General features: G+C 43.7%; 1 protein-coding gene across 16 annotated transcripts in view; it reads right to left on the bottom strand.

The window, feature by feature from the left end:
- Window positions 1-16,662, bottom strand: part of WNK2 (WNK lysine deficient protein kinase 2) — a 177,610-nt gene that overhangs the window by 37,179 nt on the left and 123,769 nt on the right. For 12 of the 16 annotated variants that reach the window (XM_037905248.2, XM_043550420.1, XM_043550421.1 and 9 more), the window contains 7 exons: window positions 15,147-15,314; window positions 14,891-14,936; window positions 13,444-13,557; window positions 10,994-12,210; window positions 8,042-8,114; window positions 2,230-2,285; window positions 1,468-2,150 (listed from right to left, as the gene is read on the bottom strand). In XM_037905248.2, coding sequence (XP_037761176.1) covers window positions 1,468-2,150; window positions 2,230-2,285; window positions 8,042-8,114; window positions 10,994-12,210; window positions 13,444-13,557; window positions 14,891-14,936; window positions 15,147-15,314 — 2,357 coding nt within the window. The remainder of the gene's footprint in view (window positions 1-1,467; window positions 2,151-2,229; window positions 2,286-8,041; window positions 8,115-10,993; window positions 12,211-13,443; window positions 13,558-14,890; window positions 14,937-15,146; window positions 15,315-16,662) is intronic. The other 4 variants (XM_043550423.1, XM_037905243.2, XM_037905244.2 and 1 more) reach the window with 1 other exon arrangement.

Here is a 16,662-nt window from a genome sequence, read left to right as displayed (position 1 = left end):
GAGCTGCAAAACCTACAATTTTTTGTAATCCCCTGTGCTTCTTATGATCTACACAGCCCTGACATGTTTTTCCCCCCTCTCCAAGCAGGTCGTCTTCTGCTTGTGTTTACATTAGAAAAATCAGGTCTTGTTTGCCGTGGTTTTGCTAGAGGGCTCTACAGACCACTGTATATCTAGTAGGTTTATGACACCACAATAGACTGATGTCTTAGCCTGTGAGTGCAGGAGGGTTTTTTTTTTTTTTGGTTACACTTGTTTAAAACTTGATTGTCCATTTTGTTAACATGTATTTCATTAAAAAAGCTTTTCAGGTCTTAATATTTCATAAAGCAGCAAAAAAGGACACAAAAGCCACTTCCCCCAGACCCATTTTGCCGGTGACATTCAAAGCTAGTTAGAAAAGAACAAGTAGCGATAATTAAGGAAAACTAAAAAAGGAGGATCCCATTATTGGTGACTCTGACTGAAGAAGGCGGCGCCTGACAAAAAGAAAAACATTTTGCTCAGGGAGAGACTCAAATCCAAATGCTGGCAACAGACATTGCCAAACTTTAGGTAAATCTGAATCCAGATCCAAACAGTGCAGCTCAGAAACACGACTCCCTCCTATATGACAGGATCATGAATATCTCTCCCAATTATATCAGAAGTTGTAGTTATTATAAAAACAAACTTTTAGTAAATGGGCTTTAGCAACAAAAAAATATCTGCTTCTGGGATGGGGAAATCTCAAAAGCTCCAGATAAGTAACCAGATTATTCCTGATTATCTTTTATTTGCATTGAAGTAACATCCAGAGCTCTCAGACTGGGGCCTCATTGGGCTGGGTGCTGAACAAACATAGGGACATTTCCTGCCCTGAAGTTAACTGAAGTCTTTGGTTAGGAAATTGGGCTAAATTGGTTCTCTCTGGCTCAGAACACACACATATAGGCTTTTGAGGTATTTTGGTATTTTCATGTCTAGCTGGAACTAAGGCCACGTCTATGGTGCTGCAGCTCTACCGCTACAGTGTGGACACTTCCTACATCATCAGAATGCGGTTTTCCGTCAGTGTAGTTAACCCATCTCTCCGAGAGGCAGTCGCTAGGTCAACAGAAGCATTTTTCCGTCAGCCTAGCCATGTCTACACCAGGGTTATGTCAACCTAACTATGGCACTCAGGGCACAAAATTTTTTCACAGTCCTGAGATGTGCAGCAAGGCCGATCTATTTTTTAAGTGTAGACCAGGCCTAAGAAATACAAAGGTGCATAAAAAGAAAGGAATGATTAAGAAAAGTTGGGGTTCTGTAACTGTCACCACTGTGATTTGGGTTCAGTATGAATTTTGCAGGAAGGGGTAGCATTTTCTCTGAATGAGTTTACTCATTGCTGCTGTACACACACAGTTTACTATGTGTGGAGATGCTTTTTAGGTAGTCTAAACATATGTCAGGTATCCAGCATTGTTTTAAAATCCAACGTACTTCTCTCTCAGGTTTTGCAGTTCTTTCTTCATATCTGCATCTTCAAATTCCGAGTCATTGTCGCTGCTCATGTAGGATGACTGCGAGTGGAAGGATGTTATATTGATAGTGGGAATTTTTGTTCCCTGACCATTACGCGAATCAGGGCCCGGTGCACTAGTCTTTCCAGATCTTTGCAGAACAGAAGCTGCCTTTTTTGTGATGTCATTGGCTGCACCACTGCTCTTCAGGGATGGCTGAACAGCAACAGACTTCCTTTGGAGAGACTCGTCACCAGAATCACTGGACCCATGGTCAGAAAGGACGTCAAGAAAAGATGCCGTTTGCACTCGCCGTACTGATGTCTTTAGGTCAGGGCTTGAGGGAAGCTCATCCAAATAAACATCAGGTGGTGCAGAGTACCTTAAGCAGTGTGGCAATGTTAAAGTTAATTCATCGTGGGTACTGATCACTGAAAACCTGCCAATAGTTTTGGCTGGTGTACTATTATCATGCCCTTCAGACTGTTTTCCATAGGAACCAGGGTCTACAAAGTCATTCCTTTGAAGGTTATTTATCTCCCTGTCTGTTGTAGAAGTCTGTATTAAGTTCTCTGTAGGTGCAGATGAAGTTTTGATCTTTGCCTCCTCATTCCTTTTAGAAGTTTCCATTTGTTCAGGTATGGTTGTTGATGCAGGAGCAACCTGGAAAAAGAATGAGGGAGATTAATTTTGAGTGTAAGTGTAGCAGACAGACATACAACTATTTATAGTTTCACATTACCTGAAAAAGACCTTTTGTTGAAACAGCAGAAGTTGAAGAAATATTTGCAGCTGAACCTGTTTCATAAATTGGAAAATAAAAAAAATTAACTGAATACGTGTCCGAATGGAAAGGTTTTAGCCTAAAAAATGGAAAGCAACACTAGATCCAAAATCCATTATTAAATAAAATTTGCATTGGAACAATACATGATTCAACAGCAAATCTATATAATTTAGACCATAATTAGGATAATCAAATGCAAGATTTACTTAAAATATTTCAAAAGCCATAGTGCAGGTACTATAAAATATCCGTTAGTAGAAACTCAGACTCAGTGCAATGATCTGGGCAGTCTAGATAAAGACAGGTCTGAAAAAGTTCTGAAGACAAAAATGTAATTGTGTACTGTATGCAGAGCTCAAGTTACAAAGGTACTTTTGAGGTCTGCAACAGAGAAATAGTTGTCTGAACATGTAATTGAGCAGTGTGCATAAGGCAAGCAGGATTTGACCATAGCTGGAGAGTCTTTTTTCATATCTTTCACCCGGATCAAATTTGAACAACATATTGCTGAAGGTGGTAACTACAGACTCACATAGTGGTCATTTGGACCACAATAGCACTATATGAGAAGCAAAATATTTTCCTGATGACATACAAGATAGAATTTAACCTCCAGGCCATTATGCTTTTTCAAAGTTAAACCAATGAATGGAAATCTTTCAAGAATGCAGAGTGAACATAAGGTAAGAATGTCATTTTGCAGTTCTGAAGTCATGAAATATATGCATCTCTTTATGGCATATTGAAATTAATATGAAAACCTAGGGCAAAATTCCCCTCTCCTCCTGGTTTTAGACTGGTGCAACTTCAGTGACTTAAACGAAATTTCCGATGATTGACAAAATTCTAAGAATAGCATCAGGCCTCCTTAATATTTAAGTTAGGAAGGGATACTTACACTACAGTGATGGGGTTCTTTGAGATGCGGTACTCAGGGTAAATCCACTGAAGGTGCACACATGCCTCCTGCATGTGAAATTGAAGGGTTGTTTTTGGTTTTTTTTTTAAATGGCAGTGTCTGTCAGGGCCACGCATGTGCCCTGTGCCTCCTGGTGCGAGGGCACAGACCCTTCCTTAGCTCCCTCGCAATTCAAGGGCTGTGTTACCACGAGGACTCTGAAAAGCTAAGATGAAGGGCGCATTGTGGGATTCACACCGACTGCATCTCAAAGAACCATGTACGGTAAGTAACCAGTCTTTCTTTGCGAATGTCAGTGTGGAATCCTCTGTAGGCTACTGGTGAGCAGAAACCCCCCTGGACAGTGGGAACAAGGAGTTACAGCTGCATCAGTCAAATGGCAATTAAAGAACATCTGACCTGCCTGCCACGTGAAGGGCAAAATGTTTCACAAGAGTCAGTGGGTTGCTCCATGTTGAATGATCTCAGAGGCTGGAACATTCCTGAAGTGGATGGAAAACGCTGCTTGTTTGCCTGAGGGCATTTGCAGATGCTCATGGTGAGATGATTTGGTATTTCAATGGGCTGGATATAGTCACAAAGAGGTGGTGAGACTGCCTAAAGGGCTTGGTCTTGTTAAAAGTAACAGAGCAAAGCTCCAGGCACATCTAAAGTATACAGCTTCTTTCTCCAGGCATTGAGTGCAACGTTGGGAAGAAGGCTAGCAAGGTGATTCATTGGTTCACATGGAATTTGGAAACCACCTTCGGGATGAACACGTGGTGTGGTCTCAACACCACCTTGTTCCTGTGGAAGGACGTATAAAGAGCTACCAGGGCGTGGAGCTCACTAAAGCTCTGTGCCAAGGCGATAGCAACCAGAAAATCCATCTTGATGGTAAGGCGGCGTGCTGAGCAGTCTGACAGGGGTTCAAAAGGAGGCTCCGTGAGTTTTAGGAGGACAGTGTTGAGGTACCACATGGGAGTTGGGTCGCTAACCAACGGGCAAGTATGCAGGAGGCCCTTGAGACATTTTGATTTCGTCAGATGGTAGGATTGTACTGAAGCATGGCACACTTACATTGCCACAAGGCAGACCTGGACAGAGCTAAATGCCAGTCCAGCCTGTTTCAGCTCCAGAATATAGTCTAGGCTCTCTGGTATCAGGATGTCTACTGGTTCTAGGTCTCACTGGGCTACCGGTATTGAGAACCTCTTCCTTTCTGAAGGGGAGATCATCCTAGTGGACGGTTTCCTGCTCTGTATAAGAATGTCCTGAATCTGCAGGGAGCAGTCTCTGTCAGCAGTGTTCAACCAGGCAACACCCAAGCCGTCAGGTGCAACAACCAGGTGTGGTATCTGAGCTTGGCTCTGAAATACTATGTCTGCGCAGACTGGGAGATGTATAGAAGATTGCTTGGATATCTGCAATCGGTCTGACAGCCAAAACTATCTCTACCAGTAAAGGACTAACAGCGTGATTATAGACTCATCTCACCTGATCTAGGAATCAGTGGAAAGGCATATAGCTCGAGACCAATGGAGGAGAAAGGCATTTGGTAACAAACCCAAGTTCATGCACTCTCTGAAACGGAAGTTTGAACATTTGGTGTGGTCCTCTGTGGTACAAACAAGTCCATTATGCGAGTTCCCCATTGACTGAATATGATGGACTTTCAGAGTGAAAACTCATGGTTGGCGATCAGTTGTTGGCTCAAGAAGTCTGAGGTCGTTGCTGACCCCTGGTAGGTGAAGAGCCAACAGGGTTATCCCTGAGAGCTGGGAGGGTCCCAGAGCTCAGGCTGCAGCCCAAGCCTCTACACAGCAATTAAACAACCCCTTAGCCCGGGCCCTTTAGCCCCAGTCAAGTGGTATGAGCCAGTCGTGGGTGTTTAATTGCAGTGTAGACATACCTAAGGAGTCCTAGTTGAAAGAACAGGGACAGGATATATTCTAAGGCTGTTACAGTCTCCTACTGGGACCTGTTTCTGATCAGCGAGTCGTCCAGGTCTAGGTAGATGTGCATTCCACGCCTCCATAAATGCACTGTCACTACTGCTAGGCATTTTGCGAATACTCTTGGTGCTGTGGAGATTCCGAAGGACAGAACATTGCATTGGTAATAGTTGGGCCCCACTGTGAATCTTAGGTACTTTCTGTAGGCTGGACGGATAGCTATATGGAAGTACGTATCCTGCAAGTCAAAAGCCACAAACCAGAATTGTGCTTGGAGAGATGGAGACAAGTGTTACGGTTCTGAACCTGAGATGGCGTATGTATTAAATGAGTCTCTTCAGGTCTAGGATAGGACGAAGGCACCTTTTGTTTTTCAGAAAGAGAAAATACCAGGAGTAGAAGCTTTTTCCCCTGAACTCTGGTGGAAGCTCCTCTATGGATCCTAGACAGAAGGCTGCTTCTGCTTGTAGCGGTCTTTTGCAAGATGGGTCCTTGAAGAGGGACGGGGACGGGATAAAGGAGTGGAACTGGATGGGATAGCCACAGGCAAAATTTCTAGCACCCATCTGTCAGATGTCATGGTAGACAAAATGGGGTGAGGCAGCTTCTGAAGGCCAAGCTCCCTGGACTGGATCTGATGTGGCTCCTCACAGTCCTCTATAGATTGTTGTTGGGTTGTAGGTGAGAAGTGCATTGCTGAGGAGGAGGAAGGTTGGTGTCTCTCTGCTGTACCTTGGTCTCTTTTTGGCATGGTACTCAGGTTGCCTGGAATGGTACGATGGTGTAGTCTTTGGTTAAAGATACACATCCACAATTGGTCAATTCAGTCCATAGCGGAGATGTGCTCTTGGATTCCTCGAGGATGCTGAACTCTCACATAGCAGCCTCTGCAAGTAATGCCTTCTACCATCTCGGCTTGGCTAGGAAACGCCATCCGATCTTAATGAACAAAGACCCTCGGCTGGATTACAGCAATGCTATATTCATGAACATGCTGACTTCAGCATTAAAGAAACCTCAACTAGTTCAGAATGCTGAAGCACATCTTACCTCAGCAACACAGGCTACCACAACCACGTCAAAGGACTCTCCACTGACCACAGGGGAGAGGATTCGTTGCTTGAAGACGGAGAAAACGTACGCCCCAGTGATAGTGAGAAAGAATATGCCTCTTCCAGGTGTAGTGCTGAGGAATATGGGTGCTCTCAGTATCCGAATCCGTTCTGGTACCATAAGGTGCTTCGACACCAATTACAGTCCTGGCTTTGCCAGAGATGCCTCCTCTGAAGCAGGGGTCAACACTGAGAGGGGCTTCACTGGAGCTGGATGCTGGAGGACTCCGTGTTATAGGCTGCTCTGTATAACCAGCTCTCGACAACAAGCAGAAGCTTTACATGGTCTGTCCTTGTGGGAGGACACCGAGCTCCGCTTGGAGTTTATGCCTCTGTGTTTGGAGCCACTCCTCTTGGTTCTGGAGGTGTTGTTACTGGTGCCAGGTCTTTTCTCTGCACTGTCTTCTTCACAGCGGTCTTTGGTGTGACATGTCTGCTAGACACAGTGCTGGATGACACTGGCTCTTTGCTAGCCCAACGCTGGAGCTGGTCCCCTCAGGTTCTGAGGAGACCCTCATGGATTGATCCAGGAGATGAAGCTTAAACCTGATGTCTCATGACTTACGCATCCTAGTGGAGGATGCAAGGCACACTGAACATCTGCTGGGTATAGTGAACTCACCTAAACAGCAGGCACACCAGCTGTGTCCATCTTTCAGGGTAATTAGTCCGACAGGGCTTGGAGCCTGTAGGTTTTGAGGCTGGCATGTCAAGCAGCTCTGTTTGCATGTGCATGTAAAGGGTCTGTACAGGGGAAATCTGTCAGTGCTCGGTCCAGACAGGTTGATATATATCATGATAGTCGTATGTCAGAGTCAGAAGAGTTGTGAAGATTTGTAGTAAGTTTTTGTAGAAAATTTAGCCAAAGCCAAGAACTGACGGGGTCAAACACTTCACTGGTTCCATGTTGCTGCCACTGGTGGTAAGAAGGTACCGAGGGAGGGTTGTTGCCACCCCATCCTTTATGCCCTCAGAGAGAAGCATGAGAAAGCACAGGGTGCATACATGGCCCCAAAGGACACTTATTAAAAAATCCTCTAGTCTCAAGTGCATGAGGAGCATGTGCACCTACAGTGGGAACAATGCTGACACATACTTGAAGAACTGTGTGTTACTCTACGCATCAGCAGCAGCAGCAGCAGGAGCTAAAGTCTCCAGAGTGCTCCGTCCTTAAAGGGGACAAAATCTTCCTGGACAGGTAAATCAGATTAGTTCCACATTCTGAACAATTTTAATATGGACTGCTGTGAAAAGTGTCATTGAATCCATCAACAGCTTAGTTGGAATGGAGTATGCCTTGATAGGCCTTCATGGTCATCCTCAATGATTCCTCGAGAACGCTACTGACCGACTCTTCTCTGCAGAGCCCACCCAAAATCCTGCTACCTTTAAGAACTCCAGCCAGTGGGGTAAAGGAGATCTGGCTGGCTTTCTGCTCAGCCTGTGAACTGCAAACTTCAAAACACTATGGGAAAAGTGCAGTGTCTCACATGAAGGCCTCTGTACCTCACCCACCTGAAAGGACCTGCATTGCTTATTTACAGTATTATGTTTAAGTCTGTCCATGAGACTGTTTGCTTTTTGTAAGTTTGACAAAAGTGACAGCAGAGTCAGATTTATTTTTTGTTTTGTGACAGCACCCAGCAGCCCAAGCCAGGTTCAGGTCCCCATTGTGCTGGGTGCGGTTGTGAAGGTTTCCCAAGGAAAGTTAGTAAAAAGAGTGCGTGAGCAAAGGGGCCCACAGGATAGTACAGAAATAGCATTGAAGTTACCACTGACAGCTAGTTTGAATTGTTGTCTACCTTTTCTCCTCATCGACCCACCTCTCACTTCTGAGGAGCTGACACCGATGCTAGTCGTTTCGGACTTTTCCAACTTTAAGTAAAAAGAAACAAAATATAAAAGTGAATTTCAGTTTAACACACCCCCAAACAGGGAAGCCAATATACAGTCTCTGTCTCTGGAACTTGCTTCATATTTACAGCATATCTTAGCACAAAGTTATTTCGTACAGGAATAAGTATTTTACATTCCTAGCGAAATTTGCCACCCACCTTCTTTTTCAGCCACACCATTCTTTTCCGGGGAGGGTGAACGAGGAGGAAGGTTTTAGAAGATTGCAGCATATACTAGTATGGAACGTTTGTAAATATGCACCAAGTTTAGCTATTCAAGTACACACTTATAAATGAGTATCTTGTGCTTTTTCAACCAGATTACATCCTAATACATATGAAATTTCATTGAAAAGTTAAGTAAATTACAATACAAATGTGTTATGTATCTGTTTTATTCTATGGCACACAATCTAATTGGGAGCACTCAATATTATGATGTTATTTATAATCCCTTCTATGGAGAACGAGCCTTCAGTACTTTAGAAACTGGCTTAGTAACATACACAGCATACAAGGATACACCTTCATCAGTTGCTTAACTGCAACCACCTCTCTGTTGAAACACGGCATGGTTTTAATATTTTGTACAGTGAATCCAATTGAAACTACACGGGGGTCAGCTTTATTTTTGGTTGGGGGGATATAACCAACTCCAGAGTACTGCTTTCCAACTAGGTTAAACATCTCTGATCTAGCAGAAAGTGCTAGGGAATTTGTAATGATCCTAGAGCAGTGGGTTTCAACCTTTTTTTCGTTTGCAGACCTCTAAAAAATTTCAAATGGAGTTGCGGACCCCTTTGGAAATCTTAGCCATAGTCTGTGGACCCCAGGTTGAAATCCACTGTCCCAGAGCGTTCATAGCCTCAGCGTCTCATCTGAATGACTGCATCTCGTTCTGCTCAGGGTCCCTTGTCGGGACACTGAATCATTAATGATCCAAGCCGCCTACGGAACCACCAGCACCGAGGCTTTTCCACAGCAGTCTGCCAACAAAGTGGTGACATAGCCTTCTCCTGCTGAGCTTATGAAAGGAGGCAAGATCCCATCTGGAAGCGGTATAAGTTTTATGCTAGAGAGTATCCAGCACTAGCTGGAGTGTCTGAGCAAAGTGAATGCCCACAATATGTTTAACTAGGGTTTTAAATTAAGACTGGTTTCAGAAGGTAGCTATGATGCCCTTGCACAAATGTTATACAACTGGCAGGCAAGCAAGCAAGCAAGCATACAAATCTTGTGTTCTGTGCCCTGGGGGCAACTCATTTTTAAAGTGATGGCACTACAGGCCTCGTCTAGGACCCAACATACTTTAGCAGTCTGCTAGATCTCACAGAATTAGTCACAGGGGCATAATGGAAGGCAAGGAAAGACTTTTATTATAGCTAGTAGCATGATAATGTATACTAAGCACATTTATATTTATGGGGCACAATAACTTACCTGACTCTAGTTAAGTTATACATAGCTTTTCAGTTCCAGTTCACCTATTAATTTGACATTTCTGTTACAACCATATTGCTAGTATCTACATTCACTGAAAAATAAGTGTGCAGAAGTGATGGAGGGCAGGTAGTCAATTTAAATGAATACATGGAAAATGATCCTGACAAATTGGAGAGCTGGTCTGAATTCAACATGATGAAATTCAGTATAGACAAGCGCAAAGTACTGCACTTAAGAAGGAAAAATCCAATTCACAACTACAAAATGGGGAAGACCTGTCGAGGTGGCAGTAAAGTATCTGGGGGTTATCGGGGACCACAAACTGAATACGAGTCATCAATGTGATGCAGCTTCATAAAAGGCTAATATGATTTTGGGCTGTACTAACAGGAGTGTCATTTGTAAGACACAGGAGGTAACTGTCCCTCTCTACTTGGCACTGGTGAGGCCCCACCAGGAGCACTGTGTCCAATTCTGGGCACCACAATTTAGGAAGGGTGTGGACAAATGGGAAAGAGTTCCGAGGAGATCAACAAAAATGACAAAAGGTTTAGAAAACCTGACCTACGGGGAAAGGTTGAAAAAAACTGGGCACATTTAGTCTTGAGAAAAGACGACTGCAGGGCGACCTAATAGTCTTCTAATATTTTGCTAAGGGCTGTTATAAAGAGGTTGATGACCAATTGTCCTCCATGTCCACTGAAGGTAGGACAAGAAGTCAGGGGTTTTATCTGCAGCAAGGGAGATTTAGGTTAGATATTAGGAAAAACTTGCTAACTATAAAGGTAGTTAAGCTCTGGAACAGGCTTCCAAGGGAGGTTGTGGCATCCTCATCATTGGAAGCTTTTAAAAACAAGTTGGACAACCCCCTGGCGGGGATGGTCTAGATTTACTTGGTCCTGACACAGTGCAGGGGGCTGGACTTGATGACTTCTTGAGGTCCCTTCCAGCCTGACATTTCTATAATTCTATGCATGAATGAGGAACAGAAAATAATATACAGAGGCCAGATAGTGGAAAGAGGGTGATGTCTGCCTATCAAGGCTTAGATAAATGCTCAAAAAGGAGTAACCTCAGTTATCAACATCACTATGAATGTATTTAACATCCTTAAACCACCATGACATATCACTTTTCCTCAGCTCACTCGCTTTAGAAACAGGATTTAAAAAAAAGAAAAGAAAAAGACTGAATTGAAGGATTATACCAATTTTTGAACCCAAGAGCAAAGTTTAGTTTTCTCTAATGAATGGCTAGTGAAACACTTGTATGAGTCAGAATACATGTGACAAATTGAAAATAAAAGCAGTGCTGCACTATGGAAAGCAGTAAACAGAGAACCCAGACAGAAAGTAAGCTACTACGGCAACAAGCAATATAGAAATGCTTATAGATAGATGAATCTGCATATCCTACCATTGGCTCTTGGATTCTGAACTCTGTTCTGCTGTGGCCAGTGGCTGTAGCATTGTTCAGCATGGCAGACATTTCCGTGGCTGCTGGATTTATGGGTATAAAAGGCACAGTCACAGCCTGACTAGCCAATACAGGGTAAGGTGGCATTTCAGAAGGTACAAGTGACACAGATTGATCCTGAGCAGCATTAGCATCCTGGCAGGTTTCTGGGACATTAAGGCCTGGGTCTCTTAAATCCAATTCAAGTGTGGGAATTAGTTCTTCATTAAAAGGCGGTAAGCTAGCCAACTCGCTCTCCCCATGCTCTAAAGGTACAAAGCTCTCTGGTGTCCCTGCTGATGCAGAAGATGTAGGAACACATTCTTGGTACAGCAAATTGCGCAACTTCTCATCGAGGCTTTTTATTGTGTTGTCAGCAAAATCAACTCTGGGTGGCCCTTCTCCATCTGACTCTACTGCACAAGGTGGCTGCAGCAGACCCATGCCAAGGCCAGCGCAGGTGACAGGCTGGGACTGGGTCAGCATTATATGTTGCTGGGATACAGCTACCGGTAGCTGGGGAGGACTTTGAAGCTGAGAGCCTGTCAGATTTAGAGGATCAGAGACAATACCCCCAGGAAGCAGCTGGTTCACCAAGGAATGCTGCATTACACCAGGCTGACTGGCCTCTGACACATGGTGGATTTGTGGTGCAGGCTGGAGTTCCAAGACGACGGCATCAGAGAGAGCAGGAACGGGGCAGAATTCGGCTCCTTGCGCAGGAACCGTTAGAATCGAGCTGGGTGGCCTGACAGTACAGCACGAGATCTCCACATCGGGAAAACAAGTGTCTTCATCCGTCTGCTGCAGCATTTGCAGGGAAGATTTTGGAGCAAGCTGAGCATCAGAAGGCTCCTCTAGTGAAGCTGCATTGTGGGCAGAAGCATCAGGCTGACTGGGCATTACCAGGTGTAGTGGAGGATATTCTGGTTGACCTACATTAGCAACAAACTGTTCTGGGACATATGGAGCAGTTCCCGGTAGTGTTGCAGCTAAAATTTCTGCCTTAGTCTGTAAAACAGCTGACGACACTGCAGCAGGAACTTGTGCCAAAGGACCAGGTGTTCCACAGGGGCTGTCGTATACACTTGTTTGACTAGGGAGCTGGTGACAAAACAAGACACTAGGTGTGTCTGTCACGGCAGAGCTCATTTGCTGATCATCGGACTGTTCAGGATCTATAAGGAGTAAAAACACCAATTTCACCTTTTACAGGCTATACAGAATCAACCATATAAAGTAACTGCAAAATTTCTTAGTCAAGTTTAAATACAACAGGCCCTGAACTGCTAAATGTTTTCTGTTAGAAAACTAGTAACCCAATATTCAAATAAGGACCGCAAATTGCAGACTACAGAAGATATTTCTGTAAAAAGGATGCAGCCTATGATAAACAGCTTTGAATAGAACTTAAATTACACACCTAACTCTTAACAGAGTTTAAGAACACTGGAACTTTTCTATAAATAATCAAAAGACCATCCACATTTTAGTTTAAAATTATATGCTCACATAAAATGTGTGATCCTACAGAAAAGCTCTTCATGCTGGATATGATCTATCCATTTTGAATGGGTACTGTGTATTGCACTCCATTGGCCATTAATAGTAATAATACGCTATTTATGAACTACCTTGTTTCAGCAGCGTGGTAAATTGAGGTTCATAAAAAGGTCCATATCCTCCATGACTTTTTAGACTGCAAATTATGTGGCCGATACTGCAGGCTCATTTTTCATTTGTACAAAGTTCTTAAAATTCAAGCACCTTTTGGGGCAAGGCTCCCATGCTATTCTGGACTACAGTGGTGCTCCCCAACTTGCTACCCCAAAATCCAGGGCTGATGAACAACTAAGGTAAGAGCTGCCCTAAGCCAAGGAAGACACACCCATGAATGATTCCTTCTTTGGCTGTGGCCTCCGAGCGAGCGGTGATGGCGAAGATCAAAACCAGAAGCAGGCATCATTTTTGCTGATTATTTTGGCGTTATGTGTAATCTGTGAATAACTTTTAGAAGAAGAAACTTATTGCAGGAATTTGTTTGGCCACACAGCTTTGCTAACAACTAAAACCAAGCCACCATACTTCCTCTGCAAGATTAGCCTATCTGGTTACCCCCACACAGGTGCTGTGGACGGCAGCAGTTTGAGGTGCAAAAAAGTAATTAAAGGAGAACTAACAGTGCCTGTGTTAGTATCTTTGGTATCCTATACTGGTCAGCTCGTGAAGCAACACCACACACAATACTCTTCAGCCTCTGCCTCCCACCATGTTGCAGCTAAAAGGAAACAATCATGATGAAAGCATGGGAGGGTATAGGAAGAACTGACAACTGCCTCTAAGACGACAAGGTCGATGGCCCACACCCCTGTTCCCTGAGATAAACGAAAGCTTTAAAAGTTCATAAATACCTGGACCTTCTGGCTGTTTACTCTGAGGAACTGCTGGGGAGAATTCTGGTACTTCCTCAGTAGGGTTTTCCACAACAGGGCATATAATAAACCACCTTTTTCCAGTATGTAAAACTAATTGTGAAGAGCAAAATAAAGGGTTAACATTGTATTTGTTTTGGAGCATCTATACAGTACTTTAAGAAGCTGACAGGATCCAAATCAGACTTACTCTTGACGTGAAACTCCCACATTTTAGGAAGAGGCACGCGTCTCTACAGTATTCATGGAGATTAAAAATAATGATCTTACTGGACTCCCATAGCAAAAAAGTGATCTTGGGATGGAAAGAGTCCTCTGCCTTACAAGTGACTGTATTAGAGTGGGACCCAAGGCCAGATCCAAAGCTCACTGAAGTTGCTGGAACGACTCTCTTTGATTTAAATGATGTTTGGCTTAGGCTTAAAGTGAATTAATTGTACTGTAAAGAAGGTATTTATAATAGAAAAACTGTTTTTTTGGTAATGTTTTTTGCAACTTACTTTATCTATTTTCCTACATAGGTGGTGTTTTTTTACTACTGCTCTCCTACATTTATCTTGAACTTTTACGTCCTCATTTAAACATATCAAATTACTCAGTTTTCAAAATTCTATTTACAAACCAATAAAGGCAAACAGTATACTTTAAGAGTGGCCAGCAAGTGTGAACTATCGAAGAGGAGCCAGGCAGACTGCGGACACCATTGTTTGGGAGGGACACCATTGTTTTCAGTCACTGAAGTATGTTGTGCGGCCCCAAAGAGGTTTTACACACACAAACTCAGAAGTGCCTGGCAAATAGAGGTGTGTGCAACACATGACCACATATATGTATATGACACATACAGTTTGGAAATGAGGTTTAAACAGGATATGGTTTTATTCCCTTCTCCAGTTTAGAGAGGGAGTAAAAGCCCACACTGATACCTTCCCCTTCTCTGGGAAAGAGATAATATACCAAACACATCCAAAAGAATAAGACTTCTCACTGGTAAGAGAGTTGGCTGAAACTTCCTGGTTACCAAATTCAATTGCATCTGCAAACATTAAGGCTGGAAGAGCCAATCTCTGTTAACTTCCTTTTGCAAGCTTAGTTATTGTTGAGAACAAAAGAGTACATTTATGAAAGCCTCGTCTCTTCCTGCTCAACCCCACTTCCAGTTTGGAGGTACCGGGGATCATCGCCAGTTTGTAAAATCTGCATATTTCCAATACACCCAAACACTGGTTTAATCTATTTTAGCCTTGGCACTCCAAAGCTGCTAACGGCAACTGTGGCTTTTACCAGGCCTATATTTTTAGGATATATTCCAGTCACCTGTAACTGGTGGAGTTATTTGGAGACTGCTAAACTTCTGGACAGTCTAATATTACCTATTCATTGCCTGATAGTTCGATACTCTATTTGTATTCAAAAGCACTTTTACCATTCTGCTGATACATTGGTGTCTTCACTTGAGATTGCCGGTTCTCCTGTTTAAAACAAAAAATATGTTTTTAGACAAGCACTAATGCAGGAACATTTTTCTAAGGAATATTTGTGTTGCAAATCTTACATGAGAAGAGGCTGTAAAACAAACTTAAAATACAGTAAGTAGATAAAGAAAAAAATCAGTTTTGATATCAAGAAACCCTCATTTATTAATTTTTTTTAAAAAAAGACCCAACACACAAGATTCTTACTTCATTCATTTCTAGTCTAGAGGCATCTTGCTGGGGACTTGTTCCCTGATCAGAACTTCGTTCTCCTTCTGTATCTTCACTGAGCATATCTTCTGCTTTATCAATAATATCTTTCATTTGTTCAATGAATGTCTCTTTTTCAGTCTGCAATATGAATTCCTTCTCTACCTGTAAAGAGCAAATTAAGATAAACCACTAATGGCTGTAGGTCAGTACTCACTGTATGGTCTTAACTAGCTGGAAGTTTGCATCTGTGTACGGAGAGCAAGTGCATCATTCTTCATGGGAACTAGACCCTAAAGGGACAGTATTCTTATTTGGCCTCCAGCCAAACTGAATCACCCCTCTCACAAAAAATTAGTCGTTCTCTGGGCCTGGTGAGTTTGATGCAAAGTGATCACCTTGCTTGTGTGTGTAAGAAGCATTGTCTTGTTTCTCATCCCCCCGCAAAAGACAGACTTCGTTACAGTAAATAGACATAAAAAAAGCCACCCAGAGCCCCATACCTACAAAACACAGAGCCTGGCTTGCAGGTGTGCCTAATGCCCTAAGTTCCCATGGATTTCATTTGGGACTGTGGAAGCTCAGCCCACTCTGAAAAATCAGACTCACTGCATCTGTGATCTAGATCAAAACCAGAACATAGTACAGGAACGACGTGCTCCCCAAACCATGCAACTTCAGAAGTGGGGAGGTTTTGTTGGGGCTAGCATGGGAGAGAAAACTCTTGGCCCTTTTAAGGACTGCACCCCCACCACCCCTGCTTGTGGACTTGAGGAACAGGGCGCTGGAGCTCATTGGTTGCACAGGGTGCAGCATAAGCCTCTTGGTTCCCATGCATCCAAGGGAGGGCTTATAAGCCCTTCCCCCTCCTAGGGAACCATTCTCCCCATTTGCCCTCTCTGGGATGAGAGCAGGACCAAGTTTGGTCCTGCTCTCATCCCAGAGAGGGCAAATGGGGAGAAATTGGGAAATAGTTGCCTTTTTGCAGCTGGGAAGAAATTATTCCTCACTCCCAGATTGGCTGGGGGGGGGGGTGGGGGGGAGGAGAGGGGGTGTACACCTTCCTCTCAGCGGCCCGGGGACTGAGCAGGAAGGTTTGGTTGCAAAATTTTGTTGCAAGCTGTTAGGAACCCAGTGCAGGTAATTCTGCAACAGGGGTCTGGTCCACTAATAAGACAGAACTGGAAGAGGATTAGGAGAAAGCATCTCCTAAAAAGCTGGGGCTGGGGCTCCTAATCTTTGGTACAACAAGGTGACAACCCCTCTTCCCCACCCCTTTAATCCTCCTACAATGAGAGGGCACTGGTGTTCCAGCAGTGGTGCTGGGATAGGTGAATAAGGGGAGGGGCCGATCTCAGCCCCCCGTCAGGTGACCTGGGTTAAAGTAGGAAGGAGAGCCTGCGCTGGATGCGTTATTGTCTGATAGTTCCCAGATGTGTTATTAAAGAAAGTTGTGACCTGTATAAATCACGTTTCTGGGGTCTTGTCCTTCTTCCTGTGGTGTCCTGGCCAA

Source organism: Chelonia mydas, chromosome 7 (assembly GCF_015237465.2).
Source record: "Chelonia mydas isolate rCheMyd1 chromosome 7, rCheMyd1.pri.v2, whole genome shotgun sequence".
Lineage (NCBI taxonomy): Eukaryota > Metazoa > Chordata > Testudines > Cheloniidae > Chelonia > Chelonia mydas.
The sequence above is the reverse complement of the archived record's forward strand: the minus strand, read 5'-3'. Positions and strand labels throughout refer to the sequence as shown.